The 23,149-nt window shown below is 46.7% G+C and overlaps 1 protein-coding gene across 1 annotated transcript in view; it reads left to right on the top strand.

The window, feature by feature from the left end:
* Positions 1-23,149, top strand: part of TRPM8 (transient receptor potential cation channel subfamily M member 8) — a 37,174-nt gene that overhangs the window by 12,700 nt on the left and 1,325 nt on the right. Inside the window, exons 8-25 of the mRNA XM_008640713.2 lie at positions 1-5; positions 3,270-3,467; positions 4,272-4,374; positions 4,921-5,039; positions 5,700-5,990; positions 6,326-6,421; positions 6,858-6,987; positions 8,456-8,601; positions 9,128-9,240; positions 9,819-10,035; positions 12,492-12,583; positions 13,291-13,429; positions 14,184-14,355; positions 14,526-14,703; positions 17,119-17,309; positions 19,030-19,129; positions 20,330-20,363; positions 21,644-21,730. The exon at positions 1-5 is cut by the window's left edge and continues 72 nt beyond it. Coding sequence (XP_008638935.1) covers positions 1-5; positions 3,270-3,467; positions 4,272-4,374; positions 4,921-5,039; positions 5,700-5,990; positions 6,326-6,421; positions 6,858-6,987; positions 8,456-8,601; positions 9,128-9,240; positions 9,819-10,035; positions 12,492-12,583; positions 13,291-13,429; positions 14,184-14,355; positions 14,526-14,703; positions 17,119-17,309; positions 19,030-19,129; positions 20,330-20,363; positions 21,644-21,694 — 2,375 coding nt within the window. The 3' untranslated portion in view covers positions 21,695-21,730. The remainder of the gene's footprint in view (positions 6-3,269; positions 3,468-4,271; positions 4,375-4,920; positions 5,040-5,699; positions 5,991-6,325; positions 6,422-6,857; positions 6,988-8,455; positions 8,602-9,127; positions 9,241-9,818; positions 10,036-12,491; positions 12,584-13,290; positions 13,430-14,183; positions 14,356-14,525; positions 14,704-17,118; positions 17,310-19,029; positions 19,130-20,329; positions 20,364-21,643; positions 21,731-23,149) is intronic.

The following is a 23,149-nucleotide window of genomic DNA, read 5'->3' as shown; positions in this document are numbered from 1 at the left end:
TGAAAGTAAGTCTGTTTCTTTCATTTATTTCCAGGAATGACTGTAGGGACATTGCTCTAATACTGAAGGCTGATTACTCAACAAGAAACTTCATGAAGTTGACAGTGCTGTTATTTACTGAAGCTTGACCAGCACTTGGTACACAAGGACCTTATTTGCAATTTAAGCTGAGGAAGTTTGTTTCAGTTAAAATTACTGTGCAAAATTTCTGCCTTGGGCTGACATCCTGGAAAACTGTTGGCTAGGATAGTTCAGCTGTCTTAGTTCTTCCACATCCCAGAACGTGAAGGGACCTTGAAGACCACCCAGTTCCACACCTGCCACAGGCAGGGACACCTTCCACCATCCCAGGCTGCTCCAAGCCCTGTCCAATCTGGCCTTGGGCACTGCCAGGGATCCAGGGGCAGCCCCAGCTGCTCTGGGCACCCTGTGCCAGGGCCTGCCCACCCTCATAGTCAATCATTTCTTCCTAATGTGAATACAGATCTCTCCTCTTGTGATTTAAAACCCTCCCCTCTTTGCCCATCACCGTCTGCCCGTGTGAAAGGCTGCTCTCCTGGTCTCTTAAGTACTGAAAGGCCCCATTTTAAATCTAGTTTAGATGTGGACCTAGTTGAAATGTTGGCAGCTGAGCAGGGCAGGAGGGCTCTGCTGACTCTGACCCTTCCAAGCCTCTTTGGGGAAGGAGCAGGCATCATCTTCAAACAGATGACAGGTAGGAGGAGGATGAGCAGAACAAAGAGGTTTCTTGAAACAGGATGTGAAAGGGACACTTAGGGAAGGGGGAAAGGGAGGGAGATGGCTTCTAAATCTGTCTCAGTGTTAAAAACGAGGGTTGCTGCTTCTCCATCCACCTTGCCAGAGTGAAGATGAGTGGCCTGAGGGAGCAAAGGGACCTCACTCCAGGGATTTCAAAATTGAGGGGATGTGGAGTCAGGCTGTGGTGAGGAGGAAACAGTAACAGTGAGGACGAGCTCTGACCAACTCAAGGAAGAGCTGATTTATTTTAGCCTGTACTAAAGGCCTGGGGAAGGGGCTGGATTTTGCAAGAGAGTAGGATGCAGCAAAAATAAAGTTGAAAACAGCATGATATTCATGCTTATTTTGTTTGTGGATGTTACCTTGGTACTTCCTGTTCTGGCCGGAGCTGTGCTGTTCCTGTCAAGGTTAATCAAACTGTTTTGCTTGTCAGGAGGATGAACAATGTGAATTCAAAGCAGGGTCTCTGCTACCACTTCATTGCTAGTGTTAATCAGTGGGTCTGAACCACTGTGTGAAATTCCAGATCACTATCCCAGCTCCCTGGGAGTTTTGTTCCATTTGTGTGACAAATTTTATCTTTGCCTGTAGGTAAATTGTAGGTGAATACAGGTGCAGTGTTAACCAGAGATCCTGAGATGAAATGAAGCATCCATTCAGCTTTTGGGATAAAGCTGTGCTCAGAGGGTTGTGTTGACTATGTCCATCTCCTTTTAGCTCCAAATTGCTGACGTTTGAGAAAGGATTTGGCCAGCACTGAAGGAGCTGACTCCTGCCAAGTGCTGTAGCTGGGCAGACTTAGGATTACACATTTTTTGGAGAGACCTCAAACCCACTGTTAAGCAGTGATACATAACACAGGTTTAGTGGCCGCCTAATCAGAATGAGTAAAAGCCTTGTTAAATCAAATGCATAATTGCTGGCAAGAGGTTCCTCTGGGAAGTACCTGGATGATGGTTCAATTAAGGGTTCATGCTGCTCTCTTGGCTATTTTGTAGCATCACAGTTAACACTGAGGTTGGAAAAGACTTCTAAGATCACAAGGTCCCATAGTCAGTGTAGCACCATCATCATGTTCACCGCTGAACCATGTCCTCAGGTGCTACGTCCACACATTTTTTTGAACACTTCAGGGATGGTGACTTCCTTAAGCATCTTGTTCCAGTCCTTGGCAACCCTTTCTGTGGAGAATTTTAAGTGATCTCCAACCTAAACCTTCCCTGGTGCAACTTAAGGCTGTTTTGTGCTGAGTTTTTATTTCTCAGTGTTGTAAGTGCACTGAGATATTCGTGCCTGCCCTCTTGCTCCTTTGTAAGTGAAGCCATTTTTGCAAGGAGTAAATTGAGTCTCTGACCAGCCCAAATGACACAGCAGACTCCATGCTGTGCACGTCTGTCCTTGCCATGCCTTGGTCGGAGCAGTGCTGGCCAGGAAAGGCTCCCTCTTTCTCAGCCTCTGTGAGTGGTGCATGATGACAAGAATCAGCTTTAGCAGAGGAGAAGTAAAACTGTGCCAAGCTTCTGTTTTAAATTCCCTGTGGTGTAAAACATGCACTTTAGCTGAACCCTTCTTTAGAAGACCACTTTCATCTAGCTGATAAGAAAAACCTCCTTTTGTCACAGACCTGCTCTCCAGCTGACAGAAGGAATGTGCACACGGTTTTGATGACTCCAAGTTGATTTTTTTTTTTTTTTGTTTGTTCTCCAGAAATTCTCTTAACTAAGAGATGTTCTTGATGATAACTTGCATCAACTCCCTTTGTACAATTTGCTGGCACTTTATGTTCCTGTGACTCTGTTCTCAGTATAGTGATGCAAATGAGATCAGTGTTTCCTGTTGTGGTCTTTGCACCAGGAGGGCTAATGGTCCTTCCAGCATGATTTCAGTGATTTTTTGTCTTGCTGTTAATCCGTGTACGATGTTGCTGTGTGAGAAATGATGTAAGTGGATACTTGGAGGCTTTCAGTAACCAAGTTTGATGTTCTTGTGATGCTACAGAAGTGATCTCTCTGTAAAATACTGCTGCTTCTGCCTCCAGCAAATAAATCCAGAGCCTTTGGTCTTGGCTGAGCAGTGCTGTGCCATAAACCAGCAGTGACTGTAGCACTGCTGTGTGACCCGAGTGCCATTTCCACTTGGCTGTTGTCCTGATCTGCTGATCCACTCTAACACTGAGCAGCCTGGTCTGGTAGAAGGTGTCCCTGCCCGTGGCAGGGGGTGGGACAGGATGAGCTTCAAGGTCCCTCCTGACACAAGCTGTTGTGTGATTCCATGAAAATTTGGCATATGGTGATTTCTGACCCCCAGTCTCTGTGGGGCTCTCCACAGCCCTCTCTCACTAGGTGGATGATGCTTTAAAGGGTTGTCACTGGTAATGGATCAGTGGATAATAATAAAACTCCTTGTTGTGGACCCTGGGTTTCTGTTGTTCTCTAGGCTTCCTTACTCAGTAACAGGCTCTAATAACAGTCATGCTTCAAGTGATGTGCTCTCCCTCTCTGCCTCCCTAGTCTATCAACGTGGCCATCAAGAGCAAGATTCCCTGTGTGGTGGTGGAGGGCTCTGGCCGCATTGCTGATGTCATTGCGAGCCTGATGGAGGCAGAAGGCACTCTTGCCTCATCCTGTGTCAAGGAGAGCCTCCTCAGGTTCCTGCCTCGCACCATTTCCAGGCTCTCAGAAGAGGAGACTGAGAGCTGGATCAAGTGGGTGAGTGTGGGGTGCTGTGGGAGCTGAAAGTGGGAGGAGGGTGGGGAGGGAGCAGCTGGTGACTTCCAAGTCCGGGCTGTTGCTATCTGGTGATACCTACGGGGTGTGCAGGGCCCCTTGCCATGTTAGACCTGTGCAGATTGAAAGAAGGGAAATTCTGAATCTACAGGGATTGGAACAAAAGCGGTGGGGGGTGGGGGCTGCAATCAAGTCAGCCCATGGCTGGTCACAGGAAAGCTAAGAAGGTTCCAGAAGGATCTTTTCCATGTGGAGTGTGGAGCTGCTGAAGGCAGTGTTCCCTGTCTGGCCATGCTTTGGAGTGTACCTCCCTCCTGCATCAGAAATGGCTAAGATTATTTGTCTTCTATGTGCTACAATGAAACTAACTTTATCAAACTTCATAATGTGAGGAATTAGCTCTATTTTTGATAAAGCTCAAGGAGACAGAGACTGTTCTCTAACAAACTGCGTGGCATAAGTTGAGACTTATGCTGTCACAATCTTTTCTACTTTAGGAGTAGCTTCTAATTACTGAGATTATATCTTTTTGTTAATGATGATCTACATAGGGGAATCACAGTTATTTGCTGTATGTTCAGAGGATAATTAATATTGTCCTTTGGTGACTTTAAAATCAAGCTCATTATCTGCTTCTATTTGGGCTTGTTTAAATTTGTTAAAAACCAGGACTGATGAGAAGCAGCTTTGCTACGATGTGGTGGCAAATTTCTTTTTAAAAGGCTCTAGGAGAAGTGCTGCTAAACAGCCTTGATTACTTTGAAATGGAACTTTTCCTTTTTGTAGATCAAAGAAGTCCTTGAGAGCCCTCATTTACTGACAGTGATCAAAATAGAAGAAGCAGGAGATGAAATTGTGAGCAATGCCATTTCCTTTGCCCTGTACAAAGGCAAGTAATTGTTTTTCTGGGTTCGTTTGGGGATTTAAGAGTAAGTAGAAAAAGGATGGCTGTTTGTTTTCTAGAACAGCTTTCCTTAGAGTAGTGCTGTCTTTCTAGAGGTAAGCTCCTGCCACAGTGTGGAGCTTGTCTTTCTCTGAAGGGGTGTGGGCAGGCTACAGCAGCAGTATGGGATCCCTCAGTGTGGGCAAGATCCAAACCACATGATTGGGAAGGCATTTTTGAGAGCCTTGGGGATGCTGGTAGGGCCCCAATGGGAATCCTGCAGAATCTCTTCAGTGTAGAGGGTGCAGGACACTGAGGAGCCTGGAGGAAGCACTGTGCTGATCTTGGTTATGAGGTGCTCTTAGCAGCTCCTTTGTGGCCTGTCTTGGACCATAAATATGTCCCTGAGCCTCCAGCATCCTCCAACCCCCAGTCAGGAGGATGTGCATGAGTTTGGGGAAAGACACTTAGTAGGAGTCTTGCCCTGGTAGTGTGAGAGGCAGAGATGATAAATGTGCCTGGTCTTTACCAGAGGTTGTTCCTCCTCTGCAGCTTTCAGCACCAATGAGCATGACAGGGATAACTGGAATGGGCAGCTGAAGCTGCTGCTGGAGTGGAACCAGCTGGACCTGGCCAGCGATGAGATCTTCACCAATGACCGAAACTGGGAGGTACAGCCCCCTTCTGTGTGAGTGCAGGGAGCTGTGGGGAGGGACACATCCCAGCAGGAAGCACTGTCTCAGCACCTCAGGCTCTGTAAGAGAGTGTCTGTTCCTCCTGTCACATTCCATTCAACCTGGAGAAGAGCAGGTCATTCCTCATTGGGAGCTGCTGCTTCCTCCTCTTGTCTCTGCTGTGGCCAGGGACAGCACCCCAGGGAACGGCTGGAGCTGTGCCAGGGCAGGGTTAGGTTGGGTATCAGGGAAAGGCTCTTCCCCCAGAGGCTGCTGGGCACTGCCCAGGCTCCCCAGGGAATGGGCACGGCCCCGAGGCTGCCAGAGCCCAAGGAGCACTGGGCCAACTCTCTCAGGGATGCCCAGGGTGGGGTTGGTGGGGTGTCTGTGCAGGGCCAGGAGTTGGGCTCCATGATCCTTGTGGGTCCTTTCCTACCTCGGGTTACTCCATGAAGCCATGATTCATTGTTCCATGACGATCTATTCTAGGATCACTGGTTGCAAAGGTGATCTGCCCATGCCAGAAATGCTCTGGGCCATCCAGCAAAGGCAATTGCTTGCAGAAAAAACCTGATTCTGATGAAAGTGTGACAGGTACCATGTGTCAGGCCTTAGGTAGAATGAGGTGCTTCCTAACACTTTTTCATTTCTTCCTAGTCTGCTGACCTACAGGACGTGATGTTCACAGCCTTGGTGAAAGACAGGCCCAAATTTGTCCGACTCTTCCTGGAAAACGGCTTGAATCTGCGGAAGTTCCTCACCACAGAGGTCCTGAGGGAGCTGTACACCAACAACTTCAGCAGCCTGGTGTTCAAGAACCTGCAGATTGCCAAGAACTCCTACAACGATGCCCTCCTCACCTTCGTGTGGAAGATGGTGGAGGACTTCCGGAGAGGTCTCAAGAGAGACTACAAAAACAGCAAGGATGAGATGGAGATACAGCTTGCAGTGAGTGCTGAGCAATTTGATCCTGCTGTCAGTGAGGTGATCTAGACTGCAGTGGTTAAAGCAGGAAATGCCTTTGACCCAAATATCCTTTAATGCCAGCTTCAGGAGAAACAGGGAGGCTGATTCTTCCTTGTCAGATGCAAACCTTTCGTATAAATATCAAATATAACTTCACTCACGGTAGTGTGTGACAACTGGCAGAGAGCTGAGAGAAGGGGTTGGTGGGGTGGCTGTGAAAGGAAGAAAATACGAAAGCAGGAGAATCCAGGCTCAGATTTGTTCCAGTTGGAAAACATTTGCTGAGCTTAGGTCTGAGTTCCTGCTCTCTTTTTCAGGAGGAGTGTCCTATCACAAGGCACCCGTTGCAAGCTCTGTTTATTTGGTCAGTTCTTCAGAACAAGAAGGAGCTGTCCAAAGTCATTTGGGAGCAAGTAAGTTGAGTTCTCCTTTATTCCTCCTTGCAGGCAGTGCAGTGGGGTTGTGTGTCTTTGGTTTGTAGGTGTTTGAAGGCTCCACATCCAACTGCAAACACAGCCCCACAAGAGGAGGTGATTGCTGGATGACACTGGTTGGATGGTTCTGGTTCCGAGTGTTTGACTGAAATCCAATTTCTAACTTGGATTAGACAGTCATTTAATGATTGTAGAATCAAATAGATGATTCTGGACTGGGAACTGAGAAGCTGCAAAATGGAGAATAATCTTTAAAGGATTCCACCTGGTATAGTGGAAGGTGTCCCTGCATGGCAGGGGGTTGGGATGAGATGGTCTTTAAAGTCCTTTCCAACCCAAATCATTGTGATTTTAGGATTCTCTGATCATGTTCCCTTCACAGAGGGATTTGCATGACTTCACTCTCTCCCCACAGACCAGAGGCTGCACTTTGGCAGCCCTGGGGGCCAGTAAGCTCCTGAAAAGCATGGCCAAGGTGAAGAACGATATAAATGCTGCTGGTGAGTCTGAGGAACTCGCTAACGAGTATGAGACAAGAGCAGTAGGTAAGTGCCTGCTCTGTGAGTCCTTTAGGAATTCAGTAGGAAGGGCCAGAGACCAGGGAATTAAAAACTACAGATATGTAACATGAAATAAAATTTTTCTTTAATGTCAGCATGCGTTTTTACTGCTTGGAAATTTCTTCCACACCATTTGTTCCCAGTAGTAATTTTGTGTCCTGTCTTAAAAGCTTGGCTTCAAAAGATGGGTGTTCTGAGGTGTTTATTTTGGGGTAGAGAACTTCTTTCATGGGGAAGAAAAGCTCTACTGGCAAGGCTGAAGAAGGGTGCCAACAAACAGGAAGGAGAATATGGAAAAAGGGAAACTTTCCATATTGAGTACTTGTAAAATGCAGGTTGGGAAAATCCACCCTTCAGATTTGTGGGTGTGCTTTTGGGGAATTGAGAACAAGTTGCATGTAAAAAGTAGATTGAATTCCTGAGTTTTGAACAGCAAAATCATAGGCCTTACTTACAATAAGATGACAAGATCCTGTGGTGCAGGATGGTGGCGTCTTAATTTGGAGGGAGATGCAACACAGTGGTACCTTGGGGACTTTTTCAGGGGTTATGTCTTGCCTGTGCTGAAAACCTCCCCAAGTCAGAGCAGGTGACAGCTAAAGGGTAATTGGAAACAGCTGAATAGGAAACCATAGGAGTGCTGCTGGAAAGGGCTTCTGGAAGTGTCCAGTCCAATCTTCTCACTGAGGTGATGTCACCACAGGACCAAACCAGTTCTGTCCTGGCCTCATTTAGCCATGTCTGGAAAATCCCCATGGGTGGGCCTTGGTTTTTGGCACTTGGGGAATGGCTTTGGTGGTGGACCTAACAGTGCTGACTTAATGGTTGGACTTGACCTTAGAGGTCTTTTCCAACCTAAATGATTCTGTGACTTTATAAGGAGCAGTACAAGGCCACACTGGAAGTATCTTGCTTGTTTCCAGAGAGTATCTCCTACTCCACAGAGCAAAAACTGCTTAGATAGACTTTTTAAAAAGTATCTACATCCCTCAGGCCTGATGATATAGCAAGTCACTAAGGAGTGAACAGTGCATTTCCCAGTGAAAAGGCATCAGATTCGGACTTTTCCAACCCAGATGTTAATATGGGTCTGACTGTAATTGATTAGGTCAGTGCCAGATGGAATTTAAGAAAAGAGGGCAAAATAAGTAGATTTACTGAGTCATTTAAGGAGAAATTAATGTTTTTTACTCAATCTTTTCATGCAGAACTAAGTGCTCTCTGTGTCCATTTAGTGTTCTGGTTTCCATCCAGACATGAGTTCTGTATGGAAGTTTAAGATGTGCAGTGGGGTTGTAAAGCGATGCACAGTCGTTCTGCAGTGCTGAAAACATGAGAAGCGTTCTTGTGTCTGCATGCTTTGATGTTACAAATATTACCCTGAAGATGTTTGCACCCGGGCTGGTGGGAAATTGAAGTTGGAGCTCAGTGTGGAGCTGCTTCTTTCTTCCAGAGCTGTTCACTGAGTGCTACAGCAACGATGAAGACCTGGCTGAGCAGCTGCTGACTTACTCCTGTGAAGCCTGGGGAGTGAGCAACTGTCTGGAGCTAGCCGTGGAAGCCAAGGACCAGCAGTTTATTGCCCAGCCAGGTGTGCAGGTAATGGCAGTGTAGAAAAGGTGTACTGTACCTCTTGTGATCTAACAGGGGGTGTGGCTCCCCCTCTGGAAACAGGGGGTGGCTGATTTACCCACAGATGTAAATCATGAGGGAAAAACCTTTACTTCAGGCTATAAATCGTAATGAGCTGGGTAATAAAGGCTGCCTGAAGTGATTTCTGCTCTGGCACAGCTCTGGGTGTGCACAGTGTGGGTGTAACAGCCAGCATGGATGAGCATTGCATATATTGCAATGGTTTATAAGTGTTTCATCAATCAGGTCAGGTCCTGCTCAGCCTCATTTTAAACTCCTCATCATGTAGATGGAGGATGGCTGCACTAAGGAGCCAGCATGCTGTTGCTGATGCAGAAAGCTTTCTGTGTTGTTGAAACAGGAATCTCAAGTATTTTGATTGAAATCTGAAAGTTTAGGGTTTATTTTTCCCAAATCAAACGTTCTCTAATAGCATTCCTAGGTTATTTTGTTGCTGTTAGAACAAATGAGGGTGTTTCCTTCTTCCTTGCAGAATTTCCTTTCTAAGCAGTGGTATGGAGAGATTTCAAGAGACACTAAGAACTGGAAGATCATACTGTGCCTGTTCTTTTTCCCTTTAATAGGCTGTGGTTTCATCTCCTTCAGGTAATAACTGGTTTTTCATTAATGGGAAATTTTTTCAGAGGGAGAGGAAGTCAGTTAGTTGTAGAATCTTAGGGTAAGTCGGGCTGGGTGATGATCTTCCAGCTAACAGGATCAGCTGGAGCAGGTTGCCCATGACTGTGTCCAGTTTTGGATATCTCCAAGGGTGGAGACTCCACAGCCACTCTGGGGGACGTGTCCTAGTGTTCAGTCAGTCTTAAATAAAGGTAGTGAAAAGCTGAACGAGCTTCTGACAGTATTTCACTCTGATCTTGGATTTGAGATCATAGAATCACAGGACGGTTTGGGTTGGAAGGGACCTTGAAGCTTACCTTGTTTCAGCCCCTGCCATGAGCAGGGACCCCTTCCACTAGCCCAGGTCTCTCCAAGCCCTATCCAAGCTGGAAGATGTACCAGTTCACTGGAGAGTGCCTGAGGGCAGTGGATGTGGGATGTCCTTACCTCTAAAGTAACACCCTGAGCTGGACTTTGCACCTTTCTCACTTTGACCTTGAAGAACACAAATGTTTCCAGGCATAAAAGCTATGCTTTGAGACCTTTTCCCTCTTTTAATTCCTCAGGAAAAAGCCTGTGGAGAAGAGTAAGAAACTCTTCTTGTATTATGTGTCTTTCTTCACTTCTCCCTTTGTGGTCTTCTCCTGGAACGTCATCTTCTACATTGCTTTCCTGTTGCTCTTCGCCTACGTGTTGCTTATGGATTTCCAGAAGGAACCCACAGCCCTGGAGATCATCCTTTACGTGCTGGTCTTCATTCTGCTTTGTGATGAAGTGAGACAAGTAGGCAGCGCTTGCAACCCCAAAAAGTTTAGTGTTAGAGCCAAAGCCGGGTGGTTTTTCCCCTCCAAGGCAGTGCTGGGTGGTGCTCAGGGACAGGGGAACCACTTCCTAGGAGAGATGTTCAGGCAGTTCAGGGCTCAACGAGGGATTTTTTTCCTCTGATGTTTAATTCCTGCTTGTGGCCCTGTAGCTGCAGTGTCTGTGCACCAAGAGGATAAGCTGATGCCAGTGCAGCTATTTCCCAGGAATGCTGGGCTTGCCAAAGCAGTTGATAATAAAGGGTCAGATTTAGCACATTTGTCTGGGTGCATACCTTTAGATTAGGTCATTCCTGCCTCTCTTCTCTACATCCCACCCCTTTTATTTTTTTATTTTGCTGATAAGCCACATATCTTTATGCATTTCTGTTAGCTTTTAATCATCTGTACAGTTTCTGCTGGTTTAGTGTGGACTCAGGGACCAGCTTTGGATTACTTGTGGTGTGGGAACACCATGTGGGAGTGCCTTTATGGCCAGCCACGTAGCTGGTATCTTCTCCTCACTTCCCATGGAATCTGTTGGGTTTTGGGCAAGCTGGTCTCTGCCAGGCTGTGGTCAGAGCAGTGGGAGGATGCTGGGGGAGTCAGAAGAGCAGTGGGTGTGTGGGTTTGGTGCAGTGCTGCTTTCTGGCTCTCCTGTAAGGCCTGAGTGGCCTCACAAGTGTTTGTGGGTGATCTGTGGGATCATCCCACCCTGCAGTAATGTTTTTTACGTGAGCTCAGATGATGTTTGTGCTGCTGATGTTCCTGTGGTCTTTTCCCCTTTTAATAGTCAAGGTGGAACCCTGTTTATGGCAACTTTACTTGCTAAGAAAATGGGGGGGAAAGTAAAATATTTCTTTGCAATGAGAACACTAATGGAGTGTTTGTTTCTGCTGATTTAGGTTCTGGTGTCTCTGGACCTGTCCTTGCACGTCCTGTGTATACCCAGCAAAAGTCCTGGGGGAAAGCCTTAGGGATAGAAACCTTATTTTGCTCACAATGTCCCTTTTTCTCACTACCCTGAGCGGATAGAGCTGCTGCAATTCCCATTAGTAACTGGTGGCCAGACTCTACCAGTTTGACAGTGGAGGCAGCTAAAACAGAGACTTCATTGAAGATTTAAAGTTCTGTAGCCAGTGTTGTGGCTGCAAAGCTGTTGTCCTGGGGAGGAGAAACGGAGCAGAATGCAGAGCAGCGTCCCAATCCTCTAAACTTCTCAGGGAATTTCCTCCCTGGCATCCCCTGAGATAGACCATATATGCCTTGGTCTAACTCTGCATCAAAATTGTATCTGTGTCCTTTATATTTAAAGGAAAAAAGAAGAGAGGGGTATCTCAGGTTTTGTTTTCACATCCAAGGCTAAGTAAGAGTAGCGTGCCTGGGGTTCCACTGTAGCTGCTGCAGTTGAATAACCAGTTTTGGGGAGAAAGCAGCCCTTGGTCTGGGGCAATCTCTGACCTGTAAGCCATGGGCTCAGCCCTGATTTCAGCTCTGATGGTCCCAGGGAGTTGTAAGTAGCTGGAGCTGCTCTCAGTCTCATTTAGAGCTGTCGTGGCCATAGTGAAATCGGAGGGGCCTTTTCCCTGCTGTCTCCTTAGCCACATGGAGGTAGCCTCCAGCCAGGTGAGTGGGTAGACTGGTGGGGTGTGAAGGAAAGCCCTGTTCTCTCCAGTGGAGAAGGAATCTGGGCACAACCTCTGTGCACTTTAACCCTGAGTGTTTGATTTAGGGAGCTACTGGGCAGAGACAGCACCTAGGAGAAAACTCCCCTTGATTTCTGTTTCCTGTAGAAATACTAAGGGCAGAATTACCTTCCTTGGATATGCCAGTTAAGAGAGTCACTGGGCAGTACTCCCTGCAGCTTTGATTATTCCAATGAAAACTGAAATTAAAAATAATAATGGCTGGGGACACAGTTTATTTCTCCAGGCCTGGCAGAGGTTTCTCCTGATTAAGCTTCTTGTTCTTACAAGTCACCTCTGAATTGACTCCAGAAGTTGGTTCTTGCACAGGCTTTGGATCCAGGCTGCTGCGCCAGTCAATCTGGGAATGAGCAGAGATTCTCACTAGGCTTGCAATTCAGAAATGGGAGCTGCATAATTAAAAGAATAAATTAAATCTGCATCTTGGATCCAAAGCATGTGCCTGTAGCCGGGGACAGGTTAGGGAATGAGCTCTGTGAAGGAAGAGCAGCCAGGATACATCAGCTACCCTTAGACTGTGACCTCTATTTCCCCACAGTGCTTCATGGGTCACACCAAGACCCCAGAAGAGAGGTTACCAGTAACTTGTGCCATTGCTGGATACATTACACCCCTCTTTTTGGGGAAATTGAAAGCCATCTGAACTCTGGTGTACCTGTTGTGTGACAAAAAGTGAATTGGGCAAGGAAACTGTGCTGTGTGGGGGTTACTTTCTGTTCTCTTCCCTTCCCAGTGGTACATGAACGGCAGCAAGTATTTCTCAGACCTGTGGAATGTTATGGATACTCTTGCAATCTTCTACTTCATAGCAGGGATTGTGTTCAGGTGAGTCGTACCTTTTCTTGCGTCCATGGTATGGCTTTGCTTCCTTGCTGGGTTTTGACTACAACCTGTAATGAAATTTTGGGGAAGCAATGTGTTCATGAAATTCCCTGTCCTTTCTGAAGGCCCCAAGCATTGCCAAGTATTGACTTATAAAAAGGTCAGGAGATCTTTAGGATTTTCTCTGGCTCCTGTTACTGACTATTTAGTATGACTGTCTGGGCTCTGTGTTGTATTTAAGGGGATTGTGATTGCCCCTACAGCAGCCTAACAGTGTCATTATCTCCCAGAAGCTGTTTTACATGATGGGGTGAGTTAAAAACCATGGCAGTGAAATGATGGAAACACATTGTCCGAAGCAATTGTTCAGTCAGCTGTAACTTGGTCCATGTTGCCTCAGTGCAGTGTGGTGCTTGTGGGGGGCCATGGCAGTAGCTCCAGGTACAAATTCCTTTGCTGTTAATAGCTTTAAGGGTAAGACAAAATGCAGGGATGATGCATGTAAGGAGGAAAGGGTGTAAACAAGGTGTGCATTAACCATTTCTGTCACCTGTCGTTAGATGGGAGGGGGTGGGGGCCCAGGATAGCTGTGCTCTGCTTTCCAGTTACTCATTTTGCCCTCCCCATTTCAATGTTTCAGTGTGTTTTCTTCTGATTTCTGCATGATTCACCCAAGGCTTCTCTTTGTTTTCTTTTACTGTCTCCATCAGGCTTCACTCTGATGAAAGCTCTTGGTATTCTGGGAGAGTCATTTTCTGTTTGGACTACATAGTTTTTACCCTGAGGCTCATCCATATTTTCACAGTTAGCAGGAATCTAGGACCCAAAATTATTATGCTGCAGAGGATGGTAAGATTCTGGCAGCTATTCAAGAGTGTCTAAATAAATGATGTGACACTTTTTTTTTTTTCCCCTCTTTCCTTAAGAGTGAAATCAGCACATTCTGATGATGGCAGCAAGTTAAATCTGCTAAACAGGATGAATTAAGATTTAAATGGGAGCTGATTAAGAGCAGGGCATTTTTCTGTGCCAAGGGAAAGAATAAGGGTCAGGCTGAAGAACAGAAGAGGAAAATTGCTTCCTAGTAGCTTTTGTCTTCCATGTCTCAAACGTTTCAGTGGTATTTCTGTTGCTCACATGAGTGTTCCCCTAACAAGACAGGGATGGTAGATGGTACAAGAGAAGGATTTTGGTCCTCCCCTGCATCCATCACACAAGTACCTGAGGAAGAGGGTGCTGAGGAGCCTCTCATACAGGGCTAGAAATTCATGAAACTATTGGCCAGAGTGTCTGGGCTGTAAATGCTGGTTGGAAGCCATCCGGAGTGGCATTTCCAGAAGCTTTCACCTCATAGCTGGCTGCAGGGGCTGCAGCCACAGTCCTTGTATGTGGTTCTGGCTTTTGTGGAGCCTGTCTGATGCCAGGGGGGTATCCTGTGTTCCAGAGCATGCCTGGCTTTTATGGTTGCATAAACACTGTTGAAGTTCCCCGCATGGGAGCGGTCAGTTATCACCGTGTGCGTTGGTGAAGGTGGGAGCAAAAAGCCACACGTGGCTCGCAACAGACCTGCAGGGGGGCACTGATGCCTGTTGTCCTTTTTCAGATGATAGATGTCTTCTTCTTCCTCTTCCTCTTCGCTGTGTGGATGGTGGCCTTTGGTGTGGCCAGGCAAGGCATCCTGAGGAAGAACGAGCACCGCTGGGAGTGGATCTTCCGGTCGGTCATCTACGAGCCCTACCTGGCCATGTTTGGCCAGTACCCTGATGATATTGATGGTATTTATCTTCTGGGAGGGTGGAAGGCTCTGTCCTAGAGGTTGTCCAGCCCTGTGCTGACCCCTTGCCTCCAAGTCTGATGGGGAGGCCACAGGGATGAGGGCAGGACCTGGGGCTGGGCCCAGCAGAATGAGGAGTTCACTGTTTGCTCTCCCCTCTCGCCCTCTGAGGTACCACCTACAACTTTGACCACTGCACTTTCTCTGGGAACGAGTCCAAGCCCTTGTGCGTGGAGCTGGATGCCAACAACCAGCCCCGCTTCCCGGAGTGGATCACCATTCCCCTCGTGTGCATCTACATGCTCTCCACCAACATCCTTCTTGTGAACCTGCTCGTGGCCATGTTCGGGTACGTAACGACGCAGCGGTGGCTTCCCGGCCAGCTCTCTGCTGACACATCTCTGGGAAAGGGAGTGGAGTGCTGGGAAACAGCAGGGAGCCAGCCCTTGCCTCTGCATCTCTGACAGCAGCTTGGTGGAAGCTGGTGCAGGGTCCTGGGGAGGGATTGCTGCCTGTCCTTTGACTCCATCTCTAAGCATCCTCTGCACGGTGGGCTTGGTGTGACCCCCCGTGGGCCACACTGGGTCAGGGCCTTTCCAGGTGGGAGTTGCTGCCCAAGTGACCTTGCTGGAGTGAATAAATGAGTTGTTATCATTGTCTCTTCAGGGCACTGTGGTTTTATTAACCTGAACTGCCCTGTGCTGAGGATGGGTCTGTTACTGCTTTGATGGACCTGCCATTTATTGTTCTGACTTGCACCACAGGCGATGGACCACATCCCCTTGGGACACAGAAAAGGACTTTGTCTTGCAAAGTGCCATCATCTCTAGACCAGCAAGAGTAGGGAAAATCTTCCTCAGCTTCTTCCAGAAATCTTTGTTGTTTCCACTGCAAGCTCTGGCAGAGAGTTGAGTTAATCATGGGAAGTCTTTCATATCAGACTTTAGAGGGGTGTGTTGCCCTCCTGTCTCACTTGGGAATGCAGTTGCATTAGTGCTGTGGCTCTGTTCCCATTCCTAGCCCTGCTCCTTTTCTGCTTTACACTCACTCACAACATAACAAGAGTACTCAAAACCTCTGGCCACCCTTCTTGAGGACCACTAGGTTTATTTTTGTGTTTTGATGGTACCTTGGCAGGTGCTTGCTTTGGCAACAGGAGTATTGACAGGACTCTTGGTGCTCCTCAAGAGGATCTCCCATCTGAAGGACACTGCCGGTGTTTCCTGGCTTGATATGTTTGCATGTGATAGGGCTGAGAACGCCTCAGATGTAGGATCTGCTCTCCCCTCAGCTCTGAACCTTTGTCCCCAGGCTGACCTGGACTCTAAAGACAGTCAGAAATGTGATTTTTGGCAAGGCAGCCAGGACTGGCGCAGCACATCTGTGTTTTCCTGACCTGCAAGGACCTGGGGACAGACAATCATGCTCATACTCCCTAGGAAGGGTGCGAGTACCTCACAATAATGAAGGAAGGTGTAGCAATAAGCCAGATCTACCCTAAAAACCTTTAGTATTTGCTAGAACACTTACTTATACAGCACCCAATGGTAAATGCTCTAATTTATGCTGGTTTGCCAGTAAAAAAAATCCCTAGTTTTTACCAGTTGTGTTTATCTTTTAAACAAAAAGACAATTTCCACCAGGTGAAGGTTTTCATTTATCTCATGTAAAGGTCCATTAGGCTCCCAGCAGAGGCATTTTGGGAGCATCCATCTGCCATTTAAAGGCCAGGCAGCCTTTCACTGTTCACTCCTGTGGGTTGTTGCTTTGCTGGGTTCATACACTGCTTAGTGCCGTGGGTTTGATCCGTGCTTGGAGTGTCCTTAATACCTCTACTGAAAATCTCAGGAGCTTTTCAAGTTATTTGTAAGTGTTTTAGTTTTAGGTTTGGGTTTTATTCCTAAGAAAGAAGTTATCTGGTGAATTAAAAAGATGCAATATCTTGTGAAGAAGCATCCTGTTTTCGTGTGTCTAGGCTAGAAGAAGATTGCCTAGGACTGAGGTAGTAAAAGTACATGGAGTATTTTCTCCCTATTCAGATTTTTTCTGGTTGATTTGTAACTTCAAGGGGTTTTTTTTCCTGCTTAGTTCCTCCTATTTGCACATTACTCTCTAAGGAGGAGAACAAACCAAATAACCTCCTACTCAATAAAAATTACCACCTTCGGAATGACTGGGGCCCCTAACATCAGAAGGCCACAGAGCTGCTGGAGCGAGTCCAGCGGGGATGCTCCAAGGGCCGGAGCCCCTCTGGAGCCAGGCTGGGAGAGCTGGGGGTGCTCACCTGGAGAAGGGAAGGCTCCAGGGAGAGCTCAGAGCTCCTTGCAGAGCCTAAAGGGGCTCCAGGAGAGCTGCAGAGGGACTGGGGACAAGGCATGGAGGGACAGGACACAGGGAATGGCTTCCCAGTGCCAGAGGGCAGGGCTGGATGGGAGATTGGGCAGAAATTGTTCCCTGTGAGGGTGGGCAGGCCCTGGCACAGGGTGCCCAGAGCAGCTGGGGCTGCCCCTGGATCCCTGGCAGTGCCCAAGGCCAGGCTGGACATTGGGGCTGGGAGCAGCCTGGGACAGTGGGAGGTGTCCCTGCCCATGGAAGGGGTGGAATGGGATGGGCTTTAGGGTCACTCCCAACCCAAACCGCTGTGGGATCCTGTGACTATCAAACCATGCCCTGGTACAGTGGAGGAATGCTCTCTGTGTTCCTTGGCTCTGGTGCAGCTCTTGGGTGAACAGCTAACCCTGGGTGTGTTCTCTCTTCCCCCTAGTTACACTGTTGGATCTGTGCAGGAGAACAACGACCAGGTGTGGAAGTTCCAGCGTTACTTCCTGGTCCAGGAGTACTGCAGCCGCTTGACCATCCCCTTCCCCTTTGTCATCTTTGCCTACATATTCATGGTGCTGAGGAAATGCTTCAAGTGCTGCTGTAATAAGGAGAGCAAAGAGCCATCGATCTGTTGTGAGTTGGATGTTTTTCCTTGGTGCCCCAAAGTCAGCTCTGCAGCAGGTGCATTGCAGTTCCTCCCTGGCATCCTGTGCTCATTCCAAGCATTTTGTGCCGTGCTGGGAAATTTCCAGGGGCAGTGTAGAGCTCTGTCATGCAAATCCTCTGTGCTGCTGGAAATCTCTGCAGTAAGATTCAAGTTTTCAAGTGAGATTTATGCAATGCTTTCTTGTCCGAGCCATTTTGAGGTAGAATTGCCTCGTGTATGTAAATCAATTAAGACTTCAAATTAATCCTAACTCTTAAGGGCTGCCTGTGCTGTTTCCCAGTTTTGCAAGGTTGTGGGTTTGGCTTCTTTGTAATTCATTCTGCTTGCTAGGGAGCAACTGAAAGAGAATAAACAGTTTCCTGGCCCTCTGGATGTAGCTAAATGAGCAAACCACCTCAAAAACATGGCAAGTCAGTTCTCTAGCTGTTTCTCCTTTGATTTCTCTGTCAGAGGACACAGATAGGAATTGTTTTAACAAGCTTTCCCCCCAACAAATGTACTGTTTTCTCAGCTGGGAGAGGATAAGTTGAGTTAATTGACAGGCTCATTCCCATCCATCAGCAACCTGCCTGTTGCCCTGCAGCACAGGCTGGATTTGTTACTAGTTTAGGAGGAAGAGCCTGCTTTGGGGTATAAAATTGCTTAGCACTAAATCATTTTGGCTGTCCAGATCTGGCTGTGTGGATTCCTTGCTGGGGAAGCTGTTTGATGGCAGATATTCCTGCTCAAATGATGCAAGTTGATGTTGCAGCTCTGAAAGAACGGGAGAATTAATTAGAGCTAGAAAATGATTGTGGTTTTGCTGATGATAGAACCGAGAACTGCGTGGAGGAAGCACACTGATGTATTGACTGTTGTAAAATCCTGCCTTCCCCATTTAACTCCTCTGGAAATGGTTGGGATTTGGGTGCTTAAATGGAATGTGGGAGAACAGTTGAGGGCTGTGAGAGGTCCGAGGAGCTCTGGGTGGAAGAAACAGATCTTCAGCCATTTGCCAGCTCCGGGCTTCTTTTGTCTCAGTTATTTTTTTTTTTTTTATTTAAACCCATGTGGTTTGTGCTGTCCTCTTGGAACAGGATAAAATGCTGAAGTACTACCCTGGAGGACTTTCATGCCTCAGAGTGGGCTGCTATGTATCACTCCTGAATTTACAGCATCACTACAAAATGCTTTTTAGAGAAGACAATTCTTCATCGTTCTGGAGTGTTTCAATTCAATGAAAAATCATGCTTCTTAACATGTGTTACTCTTAATGGTCCAGTAGGGGATAACGTAGAAACAAATGGAAAGCTCAAACCTAGATGGGAACTTGCTGGAATATCCTGTGCTTGTTGAAGCAGAGGCACCTGTGTTAACCAAGACTCAGAAAAATCCAGAAAGATTTTTGGAGCTTGTAAGGTTGGGGGTTTTTAAGGTGTTGTTTGTTTGTTTGTGTGGGGGTTTTTGGGTTTTATGTTTGCTCGTAGTTTGTATTTTTAAGTGCCTCTGGTTGCCAGGAGCATTTGATGAAAGGCATTGGTGTCACCTCTGTCAGAGCTGTGTCCTGGGTGGGCAGTGGGGCTGCGAGTGCTCAGGATGTGGAGAAGGGAACATTAACCTCTGAATGCACACAACGACCCAGCCTTTTTGCATCTTGGCTTTGGAAAGACAAATTAACTATTTTTTTTCTTCAAATACATTTCCCAGGCTCAAGAAATGAGGACAATGAAATCCTGGCATGGGAAGCTGTCATGAAGGAAAATTACCTTGTCAAAATCAATACAAAAGCAAATGATTCATCAGAAGAGTAAGTCTACCCTTCTTTGTTCTCATCCTCTTCATTTTCTCTTGAACACTTCTAGTGAAGGCGAGTTTTTAGCAGCTCTAAATGTTTACAAACTAAGGAGTAAATCAATAAACTCGGCATAAATGTGCTTTTTAGTTCTGAAGCAACACGGTGGCGCTTTTAAGTCTGCTGCAGAGAAGAAAATGTCTTCCCGTGGTGTCTTGAGATCTCATCCTGGGAAGCACTGCTACAGCTGACTCTTCTGTAGCATTAGTTGAGGCTGGATATCAGGAAAAAGTTCTTTATGGAAAGGGTTGTCCAGCCCTGGAACAGGCTGCCCAAGGCAGTGGTGGAACCCCCATCTCGGGGCGGGGATTTAAAAGCCGCGTGGATGTGACACCTGGGGACACGAGTTAGTGGTGGAATTGGCAGTGCTGGGGGAATGGTTGGACCCAATCTTTTCCAACCTAAAGAATTCTGTGATTATACAGCTAGCAGAGAATGTTTACCATTAGGCTTGGAATATCAGACATTCCCACAGCAGTAATCCAGATGGAGATCTGTACTTAGTAGCATGAGTAGGGAAGACCTCAGAGGAGGGGAGAAGGCTCTTTGGAATCTTGGTATTTGAAGCTGGGAGACTTAGACTTTGATGTTTCTTCGACTGCCAGCTCATGAAAACATTATCTTTGGGATCTGTCTCAGTGTTTTCAGAGTAATAATAGAAGAGAAAAAAGAAACAGAAAGAAAGTAAGGAAACAGAACACTGCTACAGAACCTGCTCTGTGTGATTCCTGAACTTTGCTAACTTCCAGCAGCTTGAGTATTTCCCTTAATCAAAGAGAGAGAGCTGATAGGAATGGGCAAGAAAAACCACGCCCTTCCATGTCTGTGGGCATGAACATTGCTGTCCACAAATAAGTGCTGAGGTTAAGACTACCCAGAGACACGTAGCATTGGCTAAGAAGCCAAACAAATACCAAAAACGTCTCTTTGGTACTGGAAGCAAAAGTACCTTGAGAAGAAAAATGGGAGAGCATCCTACTATTAGTAATTAATGGTGTTAGTTCATTTACTTGTAATAAAAATGATGCCAGTCACGTGCAGCCCTGCCTCTGGGGGAGGATGGGACAGTGGGGGGAGTTGGGGCACGGTAGTTCGCCAAGTTTTCCTTGGTATCCAGACTGATCCCTTTGCTCCGTGTTCTCCTTCTGCTTTTAGGATGGTGCATCGATTTAGACAACTGGATGCAAAGGTACTTCTGTCTCAGATTGCTCTGGGGAACGTGATTCTCTGCTAAAGCAGGGGGTGTGCCATGGCAAGGAAAATGAGCCTCCCAGAGCCATGTGCAGTCTTTGTTATTGTCACGAGGACCCAGTTTAATTGGGATTTTTTATCGTGCTGCTTCGATTCCGTGGTAGGAATGTGTAGGGCACGTAGGGATTAGGACAAGAGGGAATGGTTTTGAATTTTGAGAGCAGGTTTAGATGAGATATTGGGAAGAAATTCTTGGCTTTGAGGGTGGCGAGGCCCTGGCACAGGTTGCCCAGGGAAAGCTGTGGCTGCCCCTGGATTCTTGGAAGTGTCCAAGGCCAGGCTGGACAGGGCTTGGAGCAGCCTGTGTCCCTGCCCACAGCAGGGGTGGGACACAGTGAGCTGTAAGATCCCTTCCAAGCCACGAGAGCTTCATACTGTGCTGGAAAATGAAGCAGAAAGACACTTGCTTAGCACTGGAGGAGTGTTTCTCAGTATTGACTGTGGAATGGAACAGAATAAAAGCAATTTCCATCTTAGAGTAAAACTGCATCATTAGGCTGTGTAACAGGCCCATGAAAACACCGATGGGAAGAAGGGGTGTCACACACTGGAAAGGTCCCCTTCCCAAAGGTGTCTGTCAAGTTTAGCTTCTGGTGCTGTAGGCATGGGGTAATTAGGCAATATAAAGCTACCAATCTACCAGAGAGTATGTTCTCAGAATTGTCATACAAATACTCTTTTTATGACTGTGATGCTGAAAAGACATTCACAATGGGTGTTTTTCTGAGGCTTGATTGAATCATACATATTTGGCCTCTGAAGTGGGGAGTGGCTTTGATATGGAGAACAGACTTTTGAGAAGCTCACAGGTGAAAAGACCCACACATGCTTCCAAGTGTTTTGACTGCTGTCAAATAATTTAGATTGCAAAATATAGCTTGCTTCCCAGACTGAAAGGGAAATGGCGAGTGAGTCTGCGGCTCTTGAAACTGAAAGGAGATCTGCTAACCTTGATTCTCTCCTGAAAATAAATACCCATCTCTTGCTTCTCTCTTCTGGTAACTGCTGGTTAACTCACTAAAATACAGAGGCATCAGGGCTTGCTGCATTAATTACCCTGATGAACATGCTAATTGGGAGTGTCCTTTTGAGCACTCCTGTATTTGGTGTGATATTTGGAGAGGCAATTACTCGTTACTTATGTTACTCATTAGCATTGCTTTCCTTCAGCTAGATGGACTTCACAAAAATAATAACCTCCTTCTTCTTTTTTTTAAGCTCTCTGATTTGAAAGGCCTTCTGAAAGAGATTTCCAGTAAAATTAAATGAGTGCAGCTGAAATCCAAGAGCAGCTACCAGAGCAGGGTAAGCCCTCTTTAAATCCCTTCTCAGCCCTGAAAAAAGTTTACCAGCATTTGTGGTGTTAAATTGGTGTGGCTTTGGAGGAAGAGTTAGTATTAATTGTTGATGCTTGTATTTGTATTGTCTGATACTGGGAAGGAAGGAGACCCAAAGCCTATTCCTCGTTTGTGTTTCTCTTCCTGAAAAGTACCATTTTCCATTTGGGGTTTCTATCAGTTTTTGGCACAGTTTAAAATACCTTATTTTGCTTCTTTGCCTTTCAAAAACTGTGACTAACCCAAGGTTATTTTAGTTGTCTTTGTGCTGGAGGCCCTCTACAAAATGAGGGACTGCTGTGCTGGGTCTTTTGCCCTTGGTACCCTTTTAACTCTAAAGAACAGGCAACCCAAATAGAAAAGACAGAAGTGAGGGCAGGAATAAGGTTTATTTTCCCACTACCCAAGTGGGCCGTTAGGCTGGATTGCTGTAGCCTTCCCGTGTCCTGTACAACACGCTGCAGTGTGCTGGAGGCCCTCTACAAAATGAGGGACTGCTGTGCTGGGTCTTTTGCCCTTGGTACCCTTTTAACTCTAAAGAACAGGCAACCCAAATAGAAAAGACAGAAGTGAGGGCAGGAATAAGGTTTATTTTCCCACTACCCAAGTGGGCCGTTAGGCTGGATTGCTGTAGCCTTCCCGTGTCCTGTACAATAAGCTGCAATGTGAATAGCTGATCCAAAGTTTCTGGTCCAGTTGAGTGTCTGGTCATGAGCTTTGTGTCCTTTTGCCTCCAGTTGTGTGGAAGAACTGGCTTGGAGCCAAAGGTACTGGTGGGATGTGAAAGGCAAACAGAATACAGACGGATGCAGAGAACACAGTCACCCTTAGAGACAGCAGGTTAAGAAGTGTAACTGTTGAGCAAGATAACCTGGAACAACTTGATCAGCCTGGACATTGGGGCCTGGCTCCTTCTTCCACAAAGAGGTTTTGTCCAACAGAACTTAAACCTGTGCCAAGCATTCCCCAGTCAGCTGTCTCACCATTTCCCTGGGAGAATTGAATACTCACTTGACCTGAGTTCCATTTAGTCATGAATGACTTGCAACCACCTAATAAAATCTACAAAGATCACCAGTTCCTGGGCTGGTTCTAGGATGCCCTGCACTCCAAGTTCCGTAGACTGTAGAATAGTGGAATTCTGGAGGCCATTTAGTCCAATGTTGCTCTAAGAGTGCCAGCTCAGGTCAAAGGGAGCTGCAGTGAGGCTGGAAAAGTGGTTGTAATTAGATACAGTGGCGTAGCCTGGGAAAGGGGACATTGGTTTATAATGGAGCTTGTGGAAAAGACCTCTCATTATAGATAATAGTGCTGTCAAAAGAATCCTAAAATCCCAGAATGGTTTGGGTTGGAAGGGACCTTAAAGCTCACCTAGTTCCACTCTCTG

This window comes from Corvus brachyrhynchos, unplaced genomic scaffold (genome assembly GCF_000691975.1).
Source record: "Corvus brachyrhynchos isolate BGI_N302 unplaced genomic scaffold, ASM69197v1 scaffold79, whole genome shotgun sequence".
Taxonomy (NCBI): domain Eukaryota; kingdom Metazoa; phylum Chordata; class Aves; order Passeriformes; family Corvidae; genus Corvus; species Corvus brachyrhynchos.
Note: the sequence above shows the minus strand (reverse complement) of the source record. Positions and strands in the feature narration are given on the sequence as shown.